This window comes from Callospermophilus lateralis, chromosome 17 (assembly GCF_048772815.1).
Source record: "Callospermophilus lateralis isolate mCalLat2 chromosome 17, mCalLat2.hap1, whole genome shotgun sequence".
NCBI lineage: Eukaryota > Metazoa > Chordata > Mammalia > Rodentia > Sciuridae > Callospermophilus > Callospermophilus lateralis.
Genome location: NC_135321.1, coordinates 57,103,638 through 57,130,401, shown reverse-complemented (window position 1 = coordinate 57,130,401; position 26,764 = coordinate 57,103,638). Strand labels below are relative to the sequence as shown.

At 33.0% G+C, this 26,764-nt stretch overlaps 1 protein-coding gene across 6 annotated transcripts in view; it reads right to left on the bottom strand.

The window, feature by feature from the left end:
- Ankrd12 (ankyrin repeat domain 12) overlaps positions 1 to 26,764 on the bottom strand; it is a 116,777-nt gene that overhangs the window by 54,833 nt on the left and 35,180 nt on the right. For 4 of the 6 annotated variants that reach the window (XM_076836676.2, XM_076836673.2, XM_076836672.2 and 1 more), the window contains 5 exons: positions 19,049 to 19,196; positions 9,386 to 9,454; positions 5,059 to 5,205; positions 2,575 to 2,775; positions 1,291 to 1,433 (listed from right to left, as the gene is read on the bottom strand). In XM_076836676.2, coding sequence (XP_076692791.2) covers positions 1,291 to 1,433; positions 2,575 to 2,775; positions 5,059 to 5,205; positions 9,386 to 9,454; positions 19,049 to 19,196 — 708 coding nt within the window. The remainder of the gene's footprint in view (positions 1 to 1,290; positions 1,434 to 2,574; positions 2,776 to 5,058; positions 5,206 to 9,385; positions 9,455 to 19,048; positions 19,197 to 26,764) is intronic. The other 2 variants (XM_076836674.2, XM_076836675.2) reach the window with 2 other exon arrangements.

Sequence of the window (26,764 nt, the reverse complement as noted above, 5' to 3'; positions counted from 1 at the left end):
ACTTGGAAATCAAGAAACCTTTATATACCACATTTAAAGGAAAGTTATTCATTTTTTGAAACTATTAATAATGCATTTTTAAAAAAATGGTAAAGTATGGTATTAGCTAGAAAACACATCTCTTCTGATAAAGTCAAAGGAAAGGGCAATGCCTCCTATATTTTGTCAGGCCTTATGGACTAAGCCTTTGCCCTTCTGCCTGTCCTCAGTTATCTATCCACCTATCTATCCATGCACCCATACCAAATTTATTATTTCTTTTGCAACAAACATTTCCAGGATCAGAAACAGAGAACACAAAATGCCTGTATGTATGATATTCACAGACTAGCACAGGAAACATGACAATAGGTAAGTAAAGAGGAAGAAAAAAGTGGTATCACATAGATATGTACCAGTTGTTGGTGTAGCATAGAGGAAAGAATGGTCAAATATTAAACAAGTCCAGTTTAGAGAAAATAATATAGATTACATTTTCCTTTTAATAGAACTTAATCAGTAACATGGAAAAGTATATTATAAAATTATAACTAAGGAAAGTAGCATTTTTAATCTAAATTTTAGTTTCTAAAATATTTGAGTATATATGAAGTAACAATTCAGGTATAGTTTTAATTTTCCCCGATATTTCTACAATATTTTAAGAGTTTAAGGTGTGCTTACATGCAGTGTCTTCTTTTCCTTAACCAAATTCCCCTTAGATATGTATTATTTATTATATAATTTTAAGATGAAATGGAAGTATAGAGGAGAGACATAACTTGTTCAAGATCACAAGCTTGTAAACTAGTAAGGACGGAATTCAATTCATACTTCTTTTCACTCTGAATTCCATTTGTCTAAGGTAAAAATGCTTTCCAAAAGATACAGAGTCCAATTTTGTAAAAGTATTATTATAAGTAAAATATGCTTTAACCACATTTGGTTATCTGACACTACAATGTCTTAAAATTTCTTCCAAACTGTTTTAACAATCAATTATCAAATCAAAGATTAAAAGATAATGCTATATATGACTGCATGACCAATGTGATTCTGCAATCTGTATACTCAGAAAAATGAGAAATTATATCCCAACTGATTCAAATGTATGATATGTCAAGATCACTGTATTTTCATGTGTAACTAAGTAAAAACAAACAAAAAAAAAAGATAATGCTACATCTGACTATAAAGTAGGAGTTAGGAAAAAAAGGGACACAAGATCGTACAACTAAGAAGTAAGTTAAATTATCCTGGGTTGAAATCTATGATGGAAATGTACATTATTGATTTCTTTATCATACTTACATCTCTGTGCCCACTACTAGCAGAATCATGGAGTGGAGTGTCATCATCTAATCCTTGTGTGTTAACATCTGCTCCAGCTGCTATAAGTATCTTAGCAACATCGTAATATCCAACATTGCAAGCTTCATGCAGTGGTGTCCAACCTAAAGTTAGAATATTAATTTAACATACAATTTTAAGATACATGCAAGATATATGCAAATTTATAAGAAACATTTACTACCATTACTGATTATAGATATCAAAATTAAAATTTTAAATTATTAGATCATTAATAATTAAGTTAATATCTTCAAGTTGAGTGACAGACTCTTGATGGTAATATAAACTGACACAGGATCATTATTTTGGTGGGCAGTCTGCCATTATTTCAAACATTTTAACGTGCATTTGCTTTGTTATAACCACAGTTTCAATTCTACTAAAACAGTTCCAAGCTACAAAGTTGTTTTTTTGTTTTGTTTTGTGTTTTAGTTATAGGTGGACACAATGTGGTGCTGAGGAGAACCCAGAGCCTCACACATGCTAGGCAGCACTGTATATCTGAGTCACAACCCCAGCCCACAAAGTTGGTTTTACAACAGTGTTCACTAATGATAATATTATAAAGCTGTTAAAAATGAAGTAAATTTACCTATATGTACTGAAAGAAATACCTGCAATTACAGATAGGCTGCAGAACCACAGGTGGAATAATATTTTTTTTAAAAAAAGCTTATAAGTAAATGTTCATATTTACATATGATCATGAAAATAGTGAAAGAATAACCTACAAATTATTAATATCATTTCTGTGGAAGAAAAAAAAAGCAGAAGGGAAACATAGTAGTATAAGATGGGAAATTAACAAGAATTTCTATATTATTCTCTGTCAACATTTATTATTTGAATTCTTCATAGTAAAAATACATTGTCATATTATTTGAATAATTAAAGTTAAAATAATGCCACTCTCTTACAATCTTCATGTTCAAGTTAAAGTTTCTCAAGAATTATTAATGAATTAACTGCTTTGAAAACATCATGTACTCAAATTCACTTTGGATAGAACCAAAATTTAAAAACAATTATGCAGTAATGTCAACTAAAACTTAAGTTCAATATGCAAAAATGTCATTATTGACAAGAAAAAACAGCAGAGAAGAAGGTTTTATGCACATTCAGCAAAAGTATTGTAATAAAATATATTTTCAGAACTCTTTTGCAAAATAAATATAAATAAAACTGAAACAAGAATCTGTTTCAATATTAGATCCTGAATATCATTCTTGAGTTTAATCTTACCTGCAAAATCTTTCACATTCACATTTGCTCCTAAACTTATTAATTCTTTGACTTGTTTCACATCTCCTCGAATAGCTGCCATGTGTAAAGGAGTTTCACCACGCTCATTTCTTTTATTAACTTTATCTTTTTGTCGAGATGAAGAACTGGGAGTTTTCTTTTGGGCTGCTGTTGTTTGTGATGGATGGTTTGGTGTGGAGTCTAAGAAAAAAGTTCACAAAGGTTCTAGGCTAAATATTGTATATATTTACTAAAAGATTCTTAGTGATAATGTGTCTATTGCTAGAACTTTCTAACACCACAAAACTTGACATGGATGATACATTAATAAATTTACACAAATACATAGAGTAAAATTTCTTTTAGGACTACCAAAGATGACAAGTTGATGAGAAACATTTTATTCTGTCAACTTATAAAACTGGTTTAAAATGATAATAATAAGTATCAAGTATATACCTTAAATGTATCTGTTTAATGAATAATCAATGAACTGCAAACAACTGTATTTTTTCTGAGAACTTTATACTTTAACACCTAGATAAAATTAAATTGTAGGCCAAAGTTCATATCTCTAACTCAAAGGCACTACAGTTTTGTTCTGATGTTGAGTGCAAATTAAGTTAGAGATGATCTTAGTATGAAAATAAAGCTAAAGATCTGAAATAAGGGCAAATGGAGAAAATCCCATAGATGTTATTCTTTGCTTTGATCCCCAACTTTTGATTTCTATTCTAGTTTTTATGTCAAAATCAGGAAAGTTAAACTAGATGATGCCCAAGGCACCCCTCTCTCTCTTTTTAGAACCACAGGGCAGGGAGAATGGGATGATGTTTTCTTAATTAATATTGTATGAAAATATTAATTAATTCTGAAATTTTATAGCTATTTGAAAGAGTTAATACACTAAGAAAAAACAATCTCGGAAAATAATTTTCCATCATCAATCTTGCAAACTGACATAATTATGGAGTTCTAAAGCAATATCAATAAAAAAGTAAAGTTTTACAGTTTGGATTTTGAAGTATGTTGTCTCAGTAACAGTTTTCTACTTATTTCTAGAATGTATACTTCCATAAGAGTAAGAATTTCATCTCTCTTATTCATCAACTATCTTTTTCAACTGTTTGGAAGACTTCTTGCTATAACTCATGAAAACTTTGCTAAATGAGTAAATTTTATTGTACACTTTATAGTAAAATTTAAGACAGCTATCTTGTTGATTTTCTTAAAAACTAAAGGACCAAATTAATGAATAATCAATCCAAACCTCCAAGCACATCTGTTTGGTAACACAGCTTGATGTCAAGCTTTCTACTACAGTTATATACATATTAATAATAAAAAAATGACAAGGAATTATCCTTAATGAAAAGAGCCAATAGAACAACAATGTTATTGTGTAATTGTATTTACCCTAGGAAAAAAATAAAACAACCAAAAAATGTATATTTATGCCTAAAAATTCCCTGGAAATATAGATAAGAGAAGAGTAGTGCCTCTCAAAGGGAGTCACTGGAGATAAAGAAGACTTCTACTCTTTGTCTCAATGTATTAATTCTTTAATATTGTGAAGATAAAAGTTCATGTTGTAAAAAGCCATTTTTACAAAATAAGTTTTTGTAATTCAACATTTTACAGAAACATTTAAAGTTGTAGCAGTGTCAAATAATTTTTACCACTCTTCTACCCAAGTTACTGGCAGAAAAGGTGAGAAAAATCCAAAAATACACTATTTTAAAAAGCCCAAGGATCTACGATATTTGTAGGAGTGAAAGATATTAGATAGGCTCATGCTTTGATTGAAATCAGGATACTTAGAAACACTAAGAATTTAACCATCATGTCCCCAGGTGCTTACCCTCAATCCCTACTCCCACTAAGAGTCAGTATAAGAAAAGTTCATTGGAAAAATTTTCTTTTTCAATAAATTTCTTCATCAATATATTCTTATGTAAAGATGCCTTAAATTCAGAGCCATTTTTTTTTTCTCCAGATACTTTCCCATATCAGTCAGAGAGAAGCAATGTATAATAAAACTGCCAATTTAAACAGCAGGGGGGGCAGTGAACTGGAAGCATAGAAAACATTTTTACCGAAATTGGGATAAATCATTAGTAAGGTAAACGCACAGTTTTGCCATGAACTTCCCATGTTGTTAAATACTCATTTTATTTAACAATTATCTACTTATGAAAAGTGAGGGAAAGAATCCCTGCTCTTATACACTTTCTATTCTAGGGAAGGATTCAGATCATGAACTTTCACACAGATAAATTATAACATTACAAACTGATGTTACAAGTAATTCTGGTTAAATTCAAGAAAGAATAAAAATTAAAAATAGTTAAAAGTAACTGTCAACACAATGCAGCCAGCATTCTCCTTAAGTGCCAGGGAATTCAGACTGAACTAGATTCCATAGGTACAAACATACATATACAAGATTATACTACAAATTAACTTAATGATGTTAGGTATCACCTGGACTGTTGTCTCTTGCTGTCATCTGCATAAGAAGTGCCATCTGCTTTCGTTCAGAGAGTGGATAACCAAAAAGAATGCTAACTGGTGTGGATTTCTTATTTCCAGCTTCCTTTTTTGTTTTCTTCTTTTCTGGACCTTCTTTCTCTGAAATTATTAAACATGTAAGAATTTGAAAAAAAAAAGTACTCCAAAGCAAAATATAAGACAACTTTTTTGACAGCTGCTATAAATATATATGAGAATCATTTATAATATATAAACTGCTAGTAGCCAGAGAAAAGAGCACTAGCCTTTAATTATATGAGAAAATTCTTGCTAAATGCTTTGGAAAAATTATATTCTTGTTTTATTGCTTCTAGGCACTTGAAATTTTTATTATTTTTAAAATTTGTATTTTAGTGATTAGTTCTGCTAAAATTTAATAACTTCAAAAACACTTCAAACATTCCTTACTATAGTCATCCTTTATTATCTGCAAAGGTATGGTTCCAGGAACTCCTGCAGATACTAAAATCTAGTGCTCAGGTCCTTGACATGAATGGTGTAGTATTTACATACAATCTGTGCTAATCCTCCCATATTCTTTAAATTAGCTCCAGATAACTTATAATACCTAAAGTAATGTAAGTACTATGAAGTTATACTGTATTGTTTAGAGAATAATGGGAGGAAAGTCTGTACATGCTTTTGTATAGAGCAATTTTTAAAAAATATTTTCAATCTATGATAAGTTGACTCTGCAGATAGAGTGCTAACTTATATATGATATCTTTGAAATTTTTCTTAACTATCATTTTATTCTTATTACTGCTAAACCTACATACCAGTGCTTCTTCAAATTACTTTCTAATTCCAGTAATGATTTGTACAACCTGCCAAGAAACTGAGTAAGACAATTCTAATCACTCAGCAGTTAATGGAATAAAAGCACCAAATCAATTCCTTTGAGTACAGGACAGTGGAACATGGGATGATATTAATCAAAGATAAAAAGGTACAAATTAAGGACTCTGTGTGCCTGTGCATTAATGGAAAAAAAAATCCTACAAAGATTCAAAAATTTCTGAGGCCCTTTTCAAAGAGACTCCATCTATCACAAGGTCTGATATCAGATTTCGTTTTTGAAAATCCTTTGGCAATGCAGCCAGCATTCTCCCTAAGTGCCAGGGAATTTAGACTGAACTAGATTCCATAGGTACAAACATACAAATGTCTTTTCTTTAGAAATCCTCTGGAAGTGAATGCAGTTGCTTTGTGCAAGTGAATATTGAGTTCTGACTACTGTCAAGGCATCTATTTCTTGGAAAGTCATATATAAATATTTGATATTGCGGTGGTTTAGGAGTACATGTAAAGTGCAGCTAGAAGTAAATAAATTCAAAAATGAGTGGAAGAAGTGAAGGCTTAGTAGTCGGTACAGTGGTTTTTTTTGTTTTTTTTTTCCTACCTCCCCTCCCCAGCAGGAAGATGCAGCAAGCAGGTAGGATATTTTGAGAGAAGCATTTATTACTCTATTAAGTCCAAGAAACTAAAATCTGGCATTAGTAATCATGAGAAATTAAAGTAATGATGATTTAAGCATGCCACTTTGGATTATTAGGATAACTGGCATCCTAATCGCCTAGAAAAATTAGGCTATAATATTCAAACTCTGATGGTCAAAAGTCACCCAAAATTCAGTAATTCCTAATATAACCAACCACTGTATTAAATTTTTATTTTACATAAAACCAAACATTTCAAGACTTACTAAAATCAACTTTTTAAAATATTTCTAATATAATCTTCAATTTTCATATTTCTCATTATCAATAATGATCCAATTTAGTATAAATCCAATCTCAGCACAATTTTTAACCTATTACTACAATTATTATAATGTCCTAAACAGGTCTTTGAAACAGGCTATTGTTTTACCTGCAATGTATATTCTTTCTCATAATTTTCTGTACATTTTGGTTTTCTAGTATTTAGGAAACACTACAATTATTGTTGTTATTTTAATGATTTTTCAGCTAAATAAACATTTTAAATATAATAAACATTTCTCTACTATAATTAAATAATTTAAATATTGTAAAAATTTTACAAAAAGCAGATGAGATGTTTCAAGGAAAAGAAGTAAAATGTAATCATAGGCAGAAACAAAAAATTTGGGAGAGGGAGTAATTTGTCTTGTATTTTTTTTAACTGACAATACAGCTAACTTTTTTTTATACTTTCTGCATTTTACTGCAGTTTTATAAAAGACACTAAAGTAATATATGCCTGGGGTACAGAAAACGTAAGTTCATTAATAGAACTCCATTCTGCCAAATAATCAAACATAAACTCATTATACCCTGGAAAAGAATTAACAAGTTGGAATACTCCAAACATTTAAGCAAAAATTCAAATTAGATGAATTAACTTTAAAGGACAGGTATGGTCTGAATTCATGTTTTCCATAAATTGGAAAAAGGTGGTTAAGTGATCAGGAGCTGGTATAAGTTAGATGGGTGTGAGATCAGTATACTATTCAAAAATTTTAAGTGCTACAACTATTATGTACCAAAATATGGTGATTTTTGTTTTCAAATTTAATGCAGTCAATAAAACTTTGACTATTCAGTATCTTGTATGAATAATTCATTTCCTCTAATGTGTCATAAGTAAAAAAAAAAATGATACAACAGTTCTCCAGTTTTCAGTTATTCTAAAAAAGTTTTTTCTTCATAACAGACTAGAACTTCAAAATTTAAACCCGGGTGTAATTATAAACATTCTCATTTAGCATGGTCTACAGAGCCCTGAAATTCTACTCAGTTAGCCTGGAGATTTGAAGGAAAAACCTGACAGATTTATTTAGACTACCCAAGACAAAAACAAAAACAAAACAAACAAAAAAAAAAAAAACAACTTCACATCAATACAACTTCTTTCTTTCAACATCAGAGGTGCTCCGGAAAAGAGAGATGTCTCAGTTTTATAATCGGTAAAATGTATGCTTTCTTTTCAGGTCTTGCCAAAATAGTAATATTGTTACTTCCTAATTAAGTGTAAAGTACATTATGAAAAGATAAAACTATTCTATTTTTCTTGGGGAACTAGGTTCAAAACTAAATGAATATGACATTCCCCTACAAAGCAGTCACTGTAAAAAAAAAAATGAAGCTACAATTAAAAAACAGATAAAACATACTTCTATCAATCATGTTTGTAGTGTGCATACTTCAATTCTGATAAACGAAATTTGCCATTCTGGTCTGATTCTAAGATACTGTGAATTTGTAACCTCTGAATGTCAATACTATAACTTATTTTCAGCAATTACAACTCAGATCATGAATGGCTTCATCACATTTAGCTCTTTTAAGTATACCTTTTAGGTACCTTTCTTTAAAGGCAGGCCTAATTCCATAGTAACTAGATTATAAATATAACCCCCACCCAATTTTTGTAATAAAAAATGACTGACTTAATACCACATTTCAATTAATAACTATCAGAATAATTTTAAGGATAATTGTTTAGTTCTGCTATTATCTCCATCCAAGCCCCCACAAATTCATAAAATAAATAAAAAGCACATCATAAAAGTTTTATCTCAGTTTCATACCCGAATGTTATTAAAAACTGGACACTTAAATACCCAGGGACTTAAAAATATTTACATTTTAAAAAGTTCAGAAATAAGTACATGAGCCCATTTAAAAACAAAAATACTATAATCAAAATACTTAACTAGCTTTAGGGGTAGTATTTATATATTCTTTGGCCTTCTTTTATATGGAGTAATTATAAATCAGTAACATATAATGACTGGTGCCACAGTCAAATAGAGAGGTTCTAACAATTAATGGTAATAGCATTTCTCCAAGAAACCTGTTATTTTAATGTACTTAATTCAACCTGGGCAGCAAAGTCAATAATGAGTTAAGAGTACAATGGAAAAAATTTTAAATGTGCTTTTAAATGAACATTATTTGACTAAAGGGTAAGAGGAACTGTGTATTGAACTCAGTGTACCTGGTGTACCTAGTGATAGAAATACAACAAACACATTAAAGCCCTTGGCTATCTTCACACAGAGGTCCAACACCAGGGAAGGGGATTGACTTTCATACTGTTTTCCAAATAAATGGTACCTTCATATTGTGTTATACAAAACTTAAGAGGAGGTATTTTTAAAATGTTCTTACACATGTGTTAAGATAAAATATACTAGATTTCTCAGAAAAATTAGATAATTATAGTTTGAAAATAAGTTATTTATAGTACAATGCTTAACTGTAAATGTGACAGAAACCACTCGCTGAACATGAGCACCTGATAATCTAATTACCTGAATATGTCCTGTAAGAAGATATAAGTCTCTCCCCCCAATTTTCACTTGTATGTCCTGGGTCTGAATCTACAGAATGAGAAGAGACAGGAGAAAAGAAAAAGGCACACGAAGGGAAATACAGAATTCAACAAACCAACATTATTTAAAAGACCATCAGTTAGTTAGGCAATGATCTATTATTGTTTTTCCAAAAATTATTTTTAAGGTAAAGCCAAAAGTACATTCGAAACACAGGTTTGGCCACCACCTAAGATTTCAGTTTCTTCAAATGGAATTCTTAAAATTAAGAAATTCAAACATGTAGTTTTAATAACAGACATTGCTTAAGTTTTTTATTAAAACACAAATCTTTTTATGCTGTATCTTTTTTTGCAATCACTGAATAACAGTAACAGGCAGCACTCCTACATCACTGATTTTTCTCTTCAGAATTTGCCTTTGATGAACTTGAATCACACTTTTTGTTCTGAGTGCCAAAACTACTCTGAAGACATAAAAACACTTTGGACTGCAGTATCATGTAAGACAGAAGACCTTCTATCCAGAACAAATATTTCAATAGACTGAAGTACTAGAGATCACTACTGAAGAATCTTAGGGAAAAAAACAATCGAAATCAAAACAAAGTTTATTAGTTAAGAATATGGAATTCTCCTTAACAATTCATGACAGAGAAACAAAAATATGAAGAACTGATTTTGTTGATGTGGACACAGCATGTATTTTAACTTTTAAATAATGTGGCATCTCAACTCACAATATTATCATTCTGAGCAATCATATCGTCAATTTATGGACATACATTTTTCTTTCCAGGGTCATTCTGATAGACAGGATTCATGATTTCATTTAGGTATAAGTAACCAAGTGTTGAAAAACACAAACTTAGCAAAAAAGTAACTCCTAAACAGAGTATTTGAAATTTTTAAAGATAATCCTAAAAGTTTAGTGATGAGAAGGTTCACTCATTCAAAAGTGTAATCATTAAGAACATTTAGACCAACTCTAAAGTAAGTATATGGACTGTATTATAAGAACTTTAAGGAACCTTGCATTTCAAAATCGAAGGCATTAATTTGGCAAACACAAGAATTCCATGAAATCAGTATTTTACATTACATATGAAGACAAGCAAGAGACTGAAAATTGCTTCCATACATTCAAAGCAAAAAAAAAAAAAAAAAGGTGGCAACCAATTAAGTTATATCAACCAGATTAAATGGTTATTGAAAGCAGATTATGTTATTTAAACATATTAAAGCACAGTGGATAAAATGAACTTTCAATTATATTCATTAATGCAAGGAAGCAGTTTAACAGTTCAACCAACTCTTCCTTTAGAAGTAAGCAACTCACTCTGACCCAGTGCTCCTTTAGCTTTCATTTGAATAAATATGTTTATATTTGTAGCACTCAAACATGTTTTCTGTAAAGATTTACTTCAGGAGCTGAAAAATAACTATTATTTTGGTCCATGCTCTACTGAGATGAGGTTGTATGATACTACTGCTATTTGTATTTGAGGCTGATGTAAAGCACTGTTAGGCAGAGCAATTCTCTCACCCTAATGAGTTCTTTATAGAAGGCAAGAGAAGCCAACACCTCTATTTGAAAAACAATCTTTTTTAAAGTGAATATACTCTGCTTTATGAGTATAGTAGCATAGGAGAAAAATACCAAGAATGATTTTGAAAGTCTGTATTACAAGTTGAAACTTTTTATAATAAAACATTAGGAAGGGGGCAGGAGTTAATCTGTAGTAGAACATTTGACTTTACCTGCTACCTTAACACAGTTCTCTATTTAAAACTGTTAACCTCTGCCAATTTGTTTAAATCCCATTAAGTAAGGTAAATCCTTTAATGGCATCTAAGGCCTCAGGAGAATAGAACGTCTAAAACTGGATATCTGGCAGAGAAAGTTAAAAGCTTATGAAATCTCAACATGCTCTACAATTACTCTCAGAGACTTTGGGAAAAGATCATACTGAGTCTCTGAATTTTCTCCAATCACATTATCTAAACATGCCAAAAGAAAAAACTATAGTAAATAATACTTAGTAAGAGGAGACAATTATTAAATTTTAAACAGTGAAGCATATTATATCTTTCTAGTTACTCAAATATGCTAATTAAAATTATGAAATACTGCTGGTTTACTTTATTAGGATATAAAATCTATCAAACCTAAAGAAAAACATATGTCCCAATACTTAAAGAACACCGAGTCTAACAACATTCATATACTGATGGAAGCTTTTAAAACTAAGTAGGATTATTTTGGAGAAACACGAAGAATCACAGAAATGTTCCCATTTTTGATAAGGAAATAGTTCAGAATAGGACAAAAACACAATCTATAAAGATGATCTTCATGGCATCATTCATAATGAAATAATTGCGAATTTAGTTTGGAGCCCAAAAGGAGACTTTTATGCAGCCCCCAGAAAGCAGCTTAATACTTTCACATGAGGGGTTATGACATTATGTTAAGGGATTATGGTTTTCCCTGGATGTAGGAGATAGGGAAAGAAGTATGATTTTATGACTGACAGTACAAGAATAAAGTTAAAAACCTTAATTGCTAAAGTTAGTAGTTATTGATTAGATTTTATATACAATACAGAGGCAGATATTATAATCTGCCTACTCAACATTCATTCTCCTCCTCTTCCCAGAATACCCCAATTAATATCAGGGTGTCAATATGCCTAGTTAAAAGTACTTGACTTTTCAGATTCCCTTGTAACTATAGTGGCCTAACCAATGAAATGGACAGATGTTTTTAGAGATATTGTTTTATCAATAAAAAGGACAAGTCTCACTTGGAAAAAGACACCTTTTGGGGGGTATTTCACCTTCTACTTTCTCCTAGGAAAAAGCAGCAATCCTGTGACTTCAAGTCTCCTGCTCAAGAAAAGGAGAGCAGAGAGATGAATCAGTTGGTGTTACTGAGCTACTATACTGACTCTGGACTGCCTAAGTCTAGTGCTCTCACTGCATTAAATTTAAAAATCCTCATCTGTTTTGTTGTGTTTAATTAACATATCACAAAGTGAATTTATGCATTATGTCACCTAAAGGTCACAATTTTCTCAGGCTGATACTACAAGCAGGTGAGAAAACTGGGGCTTATTAAGAAGTAAAATTAACTGGCCAGTGTTGATACTGGTCAGATTCCAAAATCTTCACAATTAAACACTATTATCATTTATCTCCATTACAGCTATAAAAATTTATCTTATGTCAAGAGTTTGGAAGAAGACAGTTTGAAAATAAATTTCAAAAGCTAAAAATAAGCAATGAAGCAAGTTGATATGGGAAGCATAATATCTTCTACATCAGTAGTAGTTGCTTTTAGGCTTCCATATGTTCAACGGGTCTTCACTCTATCTATTGGCTTCTTAGTATTCCATACAACAAAAATTGTAGGAATTTTCTCACAGGATAAGAAAACATGGACAGACATGGGAACAATATAAACAGATATGTTGGTGATTTTTTGAAAGAAAGTTAATTCAGAATAAAAGGTACTATCATGTAGCTAGCTACAAGGACCCACTGGAAAGACTTCAAATTGTGCTATAATTCTTTCCAACATTTTATCTGTCTAGCCAACCACCTACTTTTCTAGAAAGACTTATCTTTTCAAAAAGTTATTATTAAATAATTAAAAATTTGCAAAGTTTTAAACACACTAGGTTATCATAAGACCAAGAATTCCTCATTCAGTTGATGGCATTATTGCTGATTTAGGGACCCCAGGGCCTTCCATGCAAACATCTTTACAAAAGATAACTTAAAGATATGCTTATTTTTTAAATATCCAACCTACAAAAAAAAGAGTAGAAACAAGCAATTAACAAACATCCTAACCCTTGAGAATAAAGTATAAACATTTGGTGAACATCATTCCAAGCATACCTCTAAATATATATAAAGACACAGGGACTAATGGAGAAGACACAGGAAGAAATAATGTAAGAAAAAGCATATAACATACATACATACACACACACACATGCACATCTTAAAGATTAATTTTATTAATTTTACATTACTCCAACATAAAAGAAGCTGCTTTTATTCTGTTAGAGACAGTGTATACTAAGATACAGACAAATATACACAGAACCTTGCTATAAGAGAATATGAGCCAAGTACTAGTATTAATTCTTGCCATTATTCCCAATTTCCTGTTCTTTCATTCTTTCAAATCAGGGTTTAAAACCTTTATATTTTGATCTGGACCCAAAATACACCTACCAACATTAGGCTTAGTTCCTACAGTGAAAATGACTTTTATATTCAAGTCTTTATTTTATCTTTTCATATGTGTGTTCATATGTTGTACACATATGTATATGCATATAAACACACCAATGATTTCAATGCAATGAAACACTATATATTATTTCCTGACCTGGGTTTTCACTTCCAATAACATAAATGTCTTCCCTATCATGCATTCTCCGATGTTATTTTTCAGTGCAAAAAACTATTTGCTCACTGGATTTACCATAATTTAACTAATCCTTTATTTATGACACTATTTTCCTAGTATGGAGGAAGGATTTTCTTTTATTATATAAGATATATTCTTAAAGATAAAAATTTGCTTCCATAAATAATTGCTTAAAAAATCATTGGGTAGTAATTTTATCAATTATTATGAATCATTTCTCTGATTACCATTGATAAATTAATCAAGCTGAATGGGGTGGTACATGCCTATAATTACAGCTATCCTGGGAGTTATGGAAGGAGGACTGCATGTCTGAGGTAAGTCTCAGAAACTTACTGAGACCCCATCTTAAAAAAAGGCTGGGGATGTAGCTCAGTGGTAGAGACACCCTGGGTTCAATAGTTTAATCGCCAGTACCACCAAATAAATAAATAAAAATCAATGTTAAACAAGTTTGATGTTATATTACTTTTTATATGTAAGATCTTGCTTAATAGTATTTGAGATTTCTTTCTCATTTTTTAAAATAAAAAATAAAAGAGGCTGGGGCTCAGTGGTAGAGTGCTCACCTAGCATGTGCGAGGCCCTGGGTTCAATCCTCAGCACCACATATACATGAAGTTATTGCGTGTAACTACAACTAAAAAAAACCATCTTTTTAAAAAATTAAAAAATAAATAAAATAAATAATAAATAAATAAAAGACAGTTACACTACAAAAATTCTTAATGTCTTGGTTGTGTGTGGCATATAAAAAGTAAGATTTATAAATTCAGCCTAATCAATACATATTTTAAATCCATCAAAACTTTAGAGAGGAGAACTTCTAGAGCTAATAAATGAATTCAGTAAAGTAACAGGATATAAAATCAACACCCATAAATCAAATGTACATATACATCAGTGATGAATTCTCTGAAAAAGAAATTAGGAAAACTACCCCATTTGCAATAACCTAAAAAAAAAAAAAAAAAAACAACTTGGGATCAATCTAACAAAAGAAGTGAAAGACCTCTACAGAACATTAAAGAGAGAAATTAAAGAAGACCTTAGAAGATGGAAAGATCTTCCATGTTCTTGACTCAGCAGAATTAATATTGCCAAAATGGCCATATTACCAAAAGCAATATATACATTTCATGCAATTTCAATTAAAATCCCAATGTCATTCTTCATAGAAATACAAAAAACAATCATGGAATTCATTTTGGGGAAAAAAAAAAGACCCAGAATAGCCAACACAAACCTTAGCTTGAAGAGCAAAGCAGGAAGCATCACAATACCAGACCTTAAACTATACTACAGAGATACAGTAATAAAAACAACATGATACTGACACCAAAACAGACATATAGACCAATGGTACAGAATAGAAGACACAGAGACAAACCAAAATAAATACAACTATCTCATACTAGACAAAGATATCAAAAACATACATTGCAGTAAAGATAGTCTCTCTTCAACAAATGATGCTGAGAAAACTGGAAATCAATGTGACAAAATAAAATTAAACCCCTATCTCTCAGCCTGCACAAACTTAACTCAAAGTGGATCAAGGACCTAGGAATTAGACCAGAGATTCTGTGCCTAATAGAAGAAAAAGTCGGCCCAATCTTCACAAGGTAGGCTTAGGACCTGGCTACCTTAATGATACTCCTAAGCACAAGAAATAAAATCAACAATAATAAATGGGAGGGATTCAAACTAAAAAGTTTCTTCTCAGCAAACAATCAGTAATGTGAAGAAATTGCCTACAGAGTGGGAAAAAATCTTTAGCATAGACACATCAGATAGAGCCCTAATCACCAGGATATATAAAGAACACAAAAATCTTAACACCAAAAGAACAAATAACCCAATCAATAAATGGGCTAAGAAACTACACAGACACTTCACAGAAATTATACAACTAATCAACAAATATATGAAAAAATGTTCAACATTTCTAGCAATTTGAGAAATGCAAATCAAAACTATTCTAAGATTTCATCTCATTTCAGTTGAATGGCAATTATCAACAATACAAGCAACAATAAGTGTTGGTAAGGATGTGGGGGAAAAGTTACATTTATTCATTGCTGGTGGGACTGCAAATTGGTGCAATAACTATGGAAAGCAGTACTGAGATTCCTTAGAAAACCTGCAACGGAACCATCATTTGACTCAGCTACCCCACTACTCGGTTTACCCAAAGGACTTAAAATCAGCATACTACAGTGACGCAGCCATATCAATATTTATACCAGCTCAATTCACAATAGCTAAAGTATGGAACCAAGCTAGATGCCCTTCAACAGATGAATGAATAAAAAAAAATGTGCTACACATACAAAACTGAATATTACTCAGCCTTAAAGAAAAATGAAATTATGGTATTTGCAGTTAAATGGATAGAGTAGGATAAATACCATGCTAAGTGAAATAGGCCAAACCCAAAAAAAACAAAGGTAGAATGTTTTTTTCTAATAAGCAGATGTTGATCCATAATGGATGGGGGGGCGCTACAGAAGAATGGAGGAACTTTGGACTGGGAAAAGAGGAATGAAGGAAAAGAGGAATGAAGGGAGAGAGGGTGCGTGGTGATGGGAAAGATGGTAGAAAGAGATGGACATTATTACCTTATTTATATGTATGATTACTCTACGTGTGACTCTGAACTATGTACAGCCAGATGAATGAGAAGTTGTGCTCCATTTGTATACAATGTGTCAAAATGCATTCTACTGTCATCAAAACAAATTAAAAAAATTTTGGCGAGTTCCTGTAACTTTTCTAAAACAAAAATAGGAGTTATGAAATGTTGTTCGTTCCTTTTTTAAACCCAGGAAATCTAAACCAATGAGCCACATCCCCAGCGGATTTTTATTTTTATTTTTTTTATTTTGAGACAGGGTCTCACTAAGTTGCTAAGGATGACTTTAAACTTGTGATCCTCCTGCCTCAGTCTTCCAAGCCACTGGGATAACAAATGTGTCTCACACAACTAGGTGTTATGAAATGTTCTTAAAGAGAGCTGTAATTTCATTCCACTAAGTGGAAAAATTATCAGGAAAACAAGTATATAATTTGATTAAATTCTAAACAGATTATGTTTATTCAGTGAAGTTAGTTTACTTCTATGTAACATTTTCTCATCTGTTCCTAAGTAACATTTTCTCCTTAAATGGTTAACTATATTTGATTTTAACAAACTCCCTTCTTCAAACTAATATCAGAAAATACCACTGTTCACCAAAGGGGCTTCCAAAAAGAAAATATGAGAAGGGTTAAATCCTTAATAGGTATCTGAAGACACATACAGTTATACAACAATTAAGGATGGGGAGATGCTCTGAGGAATAAGCCATTAACAGAGTTCACTGTTATGCAAATTCATAGAGTGCCCATGTACAAAGTAAAAAGGATACATCATCATTAGGTGATATAATGTTGTAGGATCATCATTATACATGCAGCCTGACTAAAATATTATTATCATATTTCACTGCATTGAGGTATATTCACAAGTATTCTAGGTATCCTATTCTTGGACAAAAGATAATTTAGTAATAACATGATTTGTAAGTAATATTGGCACAATTTTTCTCAAAAAAAAAACAACAACAACATAAAAATCCTAGGCTGGGCATGGTAGCGCATGCCTGTAATCTCAGCAGCTTGGGAGGCCAAGACAAGAAGATCATGAGTTCAAAGCCAGCCTCAGCAATGGCAAGGCGCTAAGAGCAACTCAGTGACACCCTGTCTCTAAAACACAAAAACTGGGCTGGTAATGTAGCTCAGTGGACAAGTGTCCTGAGTTGAATCCCCAGTTCCGCCCCCCCAAAAAAAAATTAAAAAAAAAACGTCTTCACACAATGTCATACTCCATTTCTTGACAAAAAGAAAAAAAGGCATAAAATCAGCTGTGAAAATTAATGCAGTGAAATACAGTATCTGGCACAAGACGACTTCTTGGCTACCTGATTAGTGGTAGTTTTAGAAGACCACTGAAGTAGAGCTGGGGTTCAAGAAAAAAGTTTCTGAATCTCTAGAAGAAACCAGTGCAACTTAAAATGAACAAAACACATCATTTCTTAATTTCTGCAAGAAAAAAATACACTTTGAGGTTTAAAAATGTCATGACTGAGAACAATTTCCAATTCAAACTAAAAAATAGTGAAATACACAGAAGGAGATCTATTTACTAAAGGTGTACACTAAAAATTGAGTATTTACTAAAGCTATGGTAGCACAAGGTGTTTCAAAATCTTCAGAGTATTTTCAATAATTTCTAGAGTTAAGACCATTTTGGTATTGATGATTAAAGTTTTCTAAAAAGATATCAGTAGGATAAAATCTCTGCACAGAGCTCAAAGTGGTGGCATAAACCTGTAATGCCAGCGGCTCAGGAGACTAAGGCAGGAGGATCACGAGTTGAAAGCCAGCCTCAGTAAAAGAGAGGTGCTAAACAACTCAGTGAGACCCTGTCTCTAAATGAAATACAAAATAGGGATGGGATGTGGCTCAGTACTCAGTGGTCGAGTGCCCCTGAGTTCAATTCCCAGTGCCCACCTCCCCAAAAAAGTCTCTGCACATAAGCTCAAAATGGAACACTAACATTCTAAAAGTAAAGCAAAAACATTTTTAAGATAGTTTATTAATATTTCACACAAGGAACAGAACACCTGTGACAAATATATTGAAGTTTACATTAATTTTAAAAAATTAATAATTTTTTTAGTTTAGTTCAGGGCTACAGTACAACCTGGTAACTTATTAGATAGTAGTAATATTAGATAGTGGTTCCACCTATTATGAATAATTTGGATTGACTGATTTCAAATTTTGAGAAACAAACATCCTATGAAAAGCAGTCAGTCTCTTTTTTGGTGTTCTTTGGTATGTTCCATCAGTCCACAAAACTTTTTTTCCAAATCTACTATAGTGAATACTTATTAACTGAGCAAAATTTCACCATTCTTAAGAGAGTAAAGAATAAATTTTTCTTCTCTCTGGTGAAAAATCACATTTGTGTGATGAATGAATTTATACCCTCAAAATAATAAATCAAATAATTAATAAATAATAAATCATACATAATAATACAAATATTTCTCTATAAATTGGGGTACCAAAAAGAGTGATACATATGAAAAGAAAAATCACAGTATGGAAATAAGTAAGATTTTACCAGAAAATAACAATTTATTTTACCTGTGTCTGAATCTCGTTCTTCATTTCGTGATGGGCTAATAGTAAAAGGAAGTTTACGTTTCATGGATGATTTCTCCTTCATCTCCTTGCCGACATCACTTCGGTCAATTTTTGGAGTTTTGCTGTAGGATGCAATCTTGTCTTTACTCTATTAAAAAGCCAATTATTAATAAAGTTATATCAACATTATATAAAGAAACACTGTATTTAAAAACTACTATTGAAGGAAATTTTCAAACAGACAAAAATAGGTCTTACAAACCATCATTGTATTCAATATACTCATGACACAGATTTAACATTTTTTCTAACTTCTTTCATATCCCCATGCTTTTTATTTAATAAAAAAGTTTTAAAATGACAATAAAATATCTTCAATATAACATAGTCATATATCAAATTGGAGTCTAGATGTATCAAATGAATAAATATACAACTCTGAAAACACAATTCTGGACTGAATTAAATGGATATACATATAGATAGATTATAGATATAGATACAGACATAGATAGAGATATTCTGGCCTATTATATCCTTGAGTTCATCCTCTGTAGATTAAATCAACCACAGAATAAAAAACATTTGAAGAGAAAATTATCTCTCTATTAAACCTGCAATTTTTGTCATTATTGTCTAAACAAGAGTATAATAACTATTTGTACAACATTTAATGTTGTATTAAGTGATTAAGTAATCATCAGGCAATTTAAAGCTAATGAAAAGAATATGTATAGGGTATCTATGGGGTGTCTTGGGACAATTCCCCTACAAATCATCTATACCAATTCTTAGGGGATGCTAGACTAACAGTATCAACTTATTAGAAATGGAAATTCTCTGGCTCTATCCTAGACCTACTGAATTACAATGGCAGGGGGCTTAGTGATCTATTTTAATATTCCTCCCAGTTTAAGAATCACTGCTTTTAATCAATAAAAAAGTAAATATGGAGATCAAAGGACTAGAGAACACTTTCCAGCTGTCTCAGGGCTTGGGATTCAGCAATCTGTGTGATAGAATTCACTGAAATTCACATAGGACAGTACAAGACTTAATAGAGTTCCAGAAATTCAGGTGATTTGGACATAGGACAAAAACGAGTACATTGGTGCCAAGCAGGCAGTAGCAGTGATGACATTTCACCACAGAAGAGAGGTGTAACACAAAGTAGATAAAAATATAGTGGAAAAATTTGGCGTGGGACAAACTATAGAATAGTCCGAATTTGGATGAACCAGAGGATTAACACCAGATGGTGTTTGAAAAGTGCTCTATGTTTCTCCACTGGTAAGTGAAGTGCTGCAACAGGGAACCATCTTGAATAGGTCATGATGCAGCTTGTTGCTGTAGAAGCCCAGGAAATTTTAACAAATATTGTCATATCCTCAGCAAGCACCCACTGTGCTGCCTAGGGTGTACCTAGCAGAATGCAATTGAAACAAGCACAGAGAAGATTGTACCCAGGGTTATTCAGGTTAGAGATATAGACGGAAATGCAACATGCTTCCTTGAGTCTTGCTGGTCTAGAAACTTAACCAGCAAATACAAATACAGACCCTAAGCCTGGGAAGGCAGTGCACGTGTGGGCAGTGTAGTGATACCTGTGAGGGGTTGGTTACAAAGTAGAATTCTCAGGACACCCCTGAGATGGAGACAGCCAGAAAAGAGGAGCATCCACCTGGTCCTAGAGATGTGCTGATTCACTCTCTCAGGAGCAGATACCATCCCAACAAAGTTCCCAAGGGTATGATCAGAACTAAAACTTAGTTGATAGAACTTTCTATTTAGAATTCAGCATCAGCCCCACAGAGGGAGGATATCAATCTAGTCTGTTCAGATGAAACTGCAATGGACAATACTTCTCATTCTATCCTACTGGTAATCAGGGAAGCTGAAGACTAATTCAACCAGAACAGAAGAGAAAACCTGTATCCCAAAGGTTCATGTGTTAAAGACTTGGGTCCCCAAAGCAGCAAAGTTCAGAGGTGGGACTTTTGGGAAGTGACTAGCTCTCATCAGTGGATTTGTCCACTGATGGATCCAGGACTGAATGGACTAGTGGAAGGTGATGAAATCTATAGTTGAAAGGAGAGCATGCCCTTGGGGACTATATCTTGTCCATGGCCCCTTCCTCTCTAGCTCTCTGCTTTCCAGTCACCATGAGGTAAGGGGTTTTGCTCCACCATGCTCTTCAGCCATCATAATACTACACCTCACCATGGGCACAGAAATAATGAAGCCAGCCGACCAAAACCTCTGAAAACAGGAGCCAACATAAATCTTTCCTTCTTTGTCTTCTCAGGTATTTTGTCACTGTAATGGAGAGCTGACTAACACAGAGGCTTAGGGAACAGGCATAAATGCTGAAGTTCTGGCTACTGTTATTTCTATTAGTAACAAACATTCCTCTGTCTCTCCCCAGGAATCCTGTGTCATCTATGAGCATCCATAAAATTGATCAGCTTCCAAACAGGGTAAAATCTCAGGTCTCTCCTGGTTTTTGATAAGGTAAATTTAATTTTCATTAGTTTTACATGTATTTTGAAACTCTTCCACAATAAATGTGTATTATGTTACCCAAATAATAAAATTTCTTTATAACAATTTGGATAGACAATCAAGGACTTAACTATACTAATGATGATGAAAGGATAGAACTATTTTATTCAGAAGGTTAAAATTATTAATATGCTCTCATATATTAGGAAATCTCAGGTTTTAGATTATCACATGAAGCTTTTTGTAAGATTCTGTTTTATTAGTCATAAATATTGATTAAACTATGCCTAATTTAAATGCATTTAAGAAGTTAAAGTTTGGTTCCAGCTTTTTATTAGGATTTCAAAACAATAATATTCTGTCATAGTTAACAGTAAAAGGGTCTCTACATATAATAGAACTGTATATTAATTTCTTAAAATTTTAAGGGGGTGGGGGGGAGTAGAACCCACAAGATGGCTTCAAGGTTACTCACTAAGAAATGACAATCAAAAAATATGAATTGCAAAAATACATTGCTATGGTCATACTTTCTTTTTCTCCCCCCATTTTTCTGATTCCTTCATTTCTTAAGGAACAGAAGCAACATGATCTATGAGCAGGAAATTACTGCCTTTCCGCTCTTTAGATGCAAATAAGCAGCATTTATTCATAAAATGTTGAGGGAAAAACATCCAACAGCAGCTTTGGATGTCATGTTGCTATGAAATCCCAAAGCATACTAATAAGTACATCAGGCATATTGCTTTTCATTTTTAATCTTCGTCCACATAAATGTGATAGGGAAAATACAAGGTATGATTGATTAGAGATTGATTAGTTAACAATACTTTTATGAAGTTAAAAATTAATAAAGAGAAGTTTAATATTCATCCTTCCCACTGAATTCATTCCTGCCTAATGACACAGTGAAGTCACTCCTATCTAATGCTAGAGACTCATCACCTATCCTGCATTCTTGATGAGCTAATCTCAACTTAGTACTTACTATTGTACCAGATTCATATCTGTTTCTTTTGGTTAGACTACCCTTTATTTCTACTTTCATGGGAGTAAAATTCTTATCCTTGACAATACAGATTAAACATCTTTACTACTGTGAGACCACCCTTAAACTGATCAACCATCTCCTTTCTTCCCCATCTATGTTCTTTTCAATACTTTAATTAGTCTGCTTATTACATTGATACAGCAATTCTCAATTATGGTTCTGAGACCATTTCAGAGATTATCTATCTTTCTCATTCTCTCAAGAGGGTATGCTGGGGTAAAAATGTTCTAAAATCAAATATGACTATAATTACACAACTCTATAAATATACTAAAAACTACTTAGTTGTATACTTAAATTTATAGCAAGTGAATTACATCTCAATAAAACCAATAAGAAGTGACTTTAAGTTTAAAAAATTCTATCAAGATCAAAGACAACTGAGAAAATTCATGGCTGAAGACCTACTTATGTATGGTAAATCTAAATGACAATTCTTACAGGCTATAAGGAAATGACACCAGACAATAACTTGAATTCATAGGAAAAAAATTAAAAGTGCCAAAACTTATAAATATTATAACATTCTGTCACTGGATTAATACCATGAAGATATAATCGAAATTACAAAAATAACACAAAGAAAGGGAAAGTAATGAAGCTAAATTGGAGTGAAGTTGCTATTTTTTAATAAAATTATCACTACTAACCCATAGTAAACTGAAAAATTAGGATGTATATTATAATCTCTAGGTCAATATCTAAGATAATTTGAATAATTTTAAAATCAGAAGTATTAACAGGCATGGTGGAACATGCCGTAATCTGTTACTTGGGAGGCTGAAGCAGCGATTACAAATTTGAGGCCGATATTACCAAAAGTGGTCTATAATTTCAAAGTAATTCCTATCAAATTACCAATAACATTCTTCACAGAACAAGGGGAAAAAGTCATAAAATTCATTTGAAAGAAATAATACCAAGAATAGACATAGAAATTCTAAGCTAAAAAAGCAAGGCTTGACACATCACAACACCTGATTTCAAATTATACTATAGAGCTAGAATAACAAAAGCAGAACAGTACTGGCATAAAAAGAGATACAGACCAAGGGAGTGGAAGACACAGAGACAAAACATACAGACACTCAGGGCTGGGCTTGTGTCTCAGTGGTAGCGAGCTCACCTAGCATGCGTGAGGAACTGGGTTCGATCCTCAGCACCACATAAAAATAAAGACAATAAAGTCCATCAACAACTAAAAAAAATTTAAAAAAAAACATACAGACACAGTGACCTGATCCTTCAAAAAGGTGCAAAAAGACACAATGAAGAAAAGACAGAGTCTTTTATTAAAAAAATGGTGCAGGAAAACTGGATATTCATATGTAGAAGAATAAAACTGTATACCCAGCTTATCTCTCATCCTGCAAAAAAAATCAACTCAAAATGAATCAAAGATAGTAATAAGAGCATAAACTCTGCAACTGCTAGAAGAAAACTTATGTCAACACTCCAACACACATGCGCAGACAGCAATTTCCCCAATAAAATGCTTAAATGTCAGGAAATAATTCCAATAATTAATGGGATGGCATCAAATTAAAAACCTCTGTATAGAGGAGATTCAAGATGGCTGATGAGAGGAAAACTGTATTTTCAGTTGCTCTATGACTCGAGTTTCAAGCAGCAGGAGTACTGCTTTTCAGTGAAGTAGGTCAAAGGCGGCTTTCACTAAAATTCAATATTGGACAGAGTGTCTTAAAAACTCAGAAATTTGGGTGCCCTGTACCAAGAACAAGAACCAGTACATCCAAGTCAAGCCAGGTAAAGCAGCAGCATTGGTGCAACACAGAGGGGAGGGAAAACAGAGAGAAACACAACAGATTTGGCATGGAAAAACCTGTAGATCAGAAAAGTAGACTAATTTAGTTGACGCAGAGACTGCACAAAGAACTAGTATTTGAAAAGTGCTCTCTATTTCTCAACTGGCAGGTTGAAAACTCACATAATAGCAACCTTAAGGAGTCCACACTGCAGGTTGCTGCTGGAACCCAGGAAATCATAGCAAACATTGCAACACTGCCCCATCAAGCGCGGGACGCACAGCCTAGGAACACGAGTGAAAAAAAGGCACAAAGAAAATTGTACCCAGGGGGATTCAGGTCAGAAAAATGAAGAGACGTCCAGCTCGCTTTCTCTTTGAATCTGGAAGCTATAGAGGGTAATGAATCTGAATAGGTGTGTGTGAATACACTCAGGGACTAAACCTAGGAAGACTGTGTTCATGGGCAGCAGTGTGTGGGAAGAATTGACACCCCTGATCCATGAGCATAACTGTTAGGAGGCTCCTGAGACCTACACTCACATTGGAGACTGGCATCTGCTAGGGTCCCATGGTGTGCTGTCTAATCTTGCCAGAGCAGACACCACCCAACAAAGCCCCTAAAGGCCTGATTAGACCAAGTCTCCTTGATAACAACTCCCCTCATAGAACTCAGCAGCCTCTCCCTGAAAGTGCATGAATCTGGACGGTGCACATAAGACTCCTATTCAAAGTACTACTGTCCTACTTTATACTAGTGAGAAGGGAAGCTGAATGTTATTTCAAATACTATCAACTTTAGACCATTCCAATTGGCAGGCAGTGAGCAACATAAAAACAGGAAGGGTTAACTCTCAGCTCTTGCTCTTGCTCGCTATCAATACCATTGCAGAAGAAATGGAAAGAACAGTTGGGTATAAGGTGGTGACCAACCAGTCTTAAATACCTTGGTGGAGATGATTCTTCCATTGTTCATTTAAAATAGTCCTCCTTTGGAAATGCAAATCAAAACCACCCTAAGATACCATCTCACTCCAGTAAGATTGGCAGCCATTAGGAAGTCAAACAACAATAAGTGCTGGCGAGGATGTGGGGAAAAGGGTACACTTGTACATTGCTGGTGGGACTGCAAAATGGTGCGGCCAATATGGAAAGCAGTATGGAGATTCCTGGGAAAGCTGGGAATGGAACCACCATTTGACCCAGCTATCGCCCTCCTCGGACTACTCCCTGAGGACCTTAAAAGAGCATGCTATAGGGATACTGCCACATCCATGTTCATAGCAGCACAATTCACAATAGCCAGGCTGTGGAACCAACCTAGATGCCCTTCAATAGATGAATGGATAAAAAAAATGTGGCATCTATACACAATGGAGTATTATGCAGCACTAAAAAATGACAAAATCATTGAATTTTCAGGGAAGTGGATGGCATTAGAGCAGATTATGCTAAGTGAAGCTAGCCAATCCTTAAAAAACAAATGCCAAATGTCTTCTTTGATTTAAGGAGAGCAACTAAGAACTGAACAGAGGGAAAGAGCATGAGGAAAATATTAACATTAAACTGAGACGAGTGATAGGAGGGAAAGGGAGAGAGAAGGGAAAGTGCATGGAAACGGAAGGACACCCTCATTTTTATACGAAATCACATATACAAAGTTGTGAGGGGAAAGGGGGGGAAGGGAGAGAATGGAACAACAACAGATGAGATAGAGAGGGAAGATGAGAGGGGAGGGGGGGGATAGTAGGGGATAGGAAAGTCAGCAGAATACAACAGTCACTAATATGGTATTATGTAAACATTGTGAATGTGTAACTGATGTGATTCTGCAATCTGTATTTGGGGTAAAAATGGAAATGCATAACTCATTTGAATCAAATGTATGGAAGATGAAAAAATAAATAAATAAATTTAAAAAAAATAGTCCTCCTTTGGTGTGTCTTTGTGTATGTGTGCTGTTGGTTCATGGACACATGTTTTGTTTTTGTTTTTACCATTTTTAGCATTCGTAATGTGGTTACTTTTCCTTGTTTTTTGAGGGTTAAATTTTTTGTTTTAGTTTGGTTTTATTTCTTTCTCTTTCTCCCTTTTCTTCTCTAACAGCCAAATTCTCTTATTCATTGTCCTATTTAATTTCCTACTTTTTTATAAACATCAGTAGTTGCATCTCTTCCGCATTCTGTGTTCACATTTTGAACACTATAGACTCTCTTCTACCTTCCTATCACATTTTCTTTTCTATTAATGAACTGCATTTTATAACTTCTTAGAACTATTTGGTTTATGTAACTCCCACCCCCACCAATTCTGACATCTTAATCATTACTGCTGTGGATTACATAGCTGACACCTGCTGTCTAATGCCAAATCTATTTCACAGTTATTGTTTTTGCTG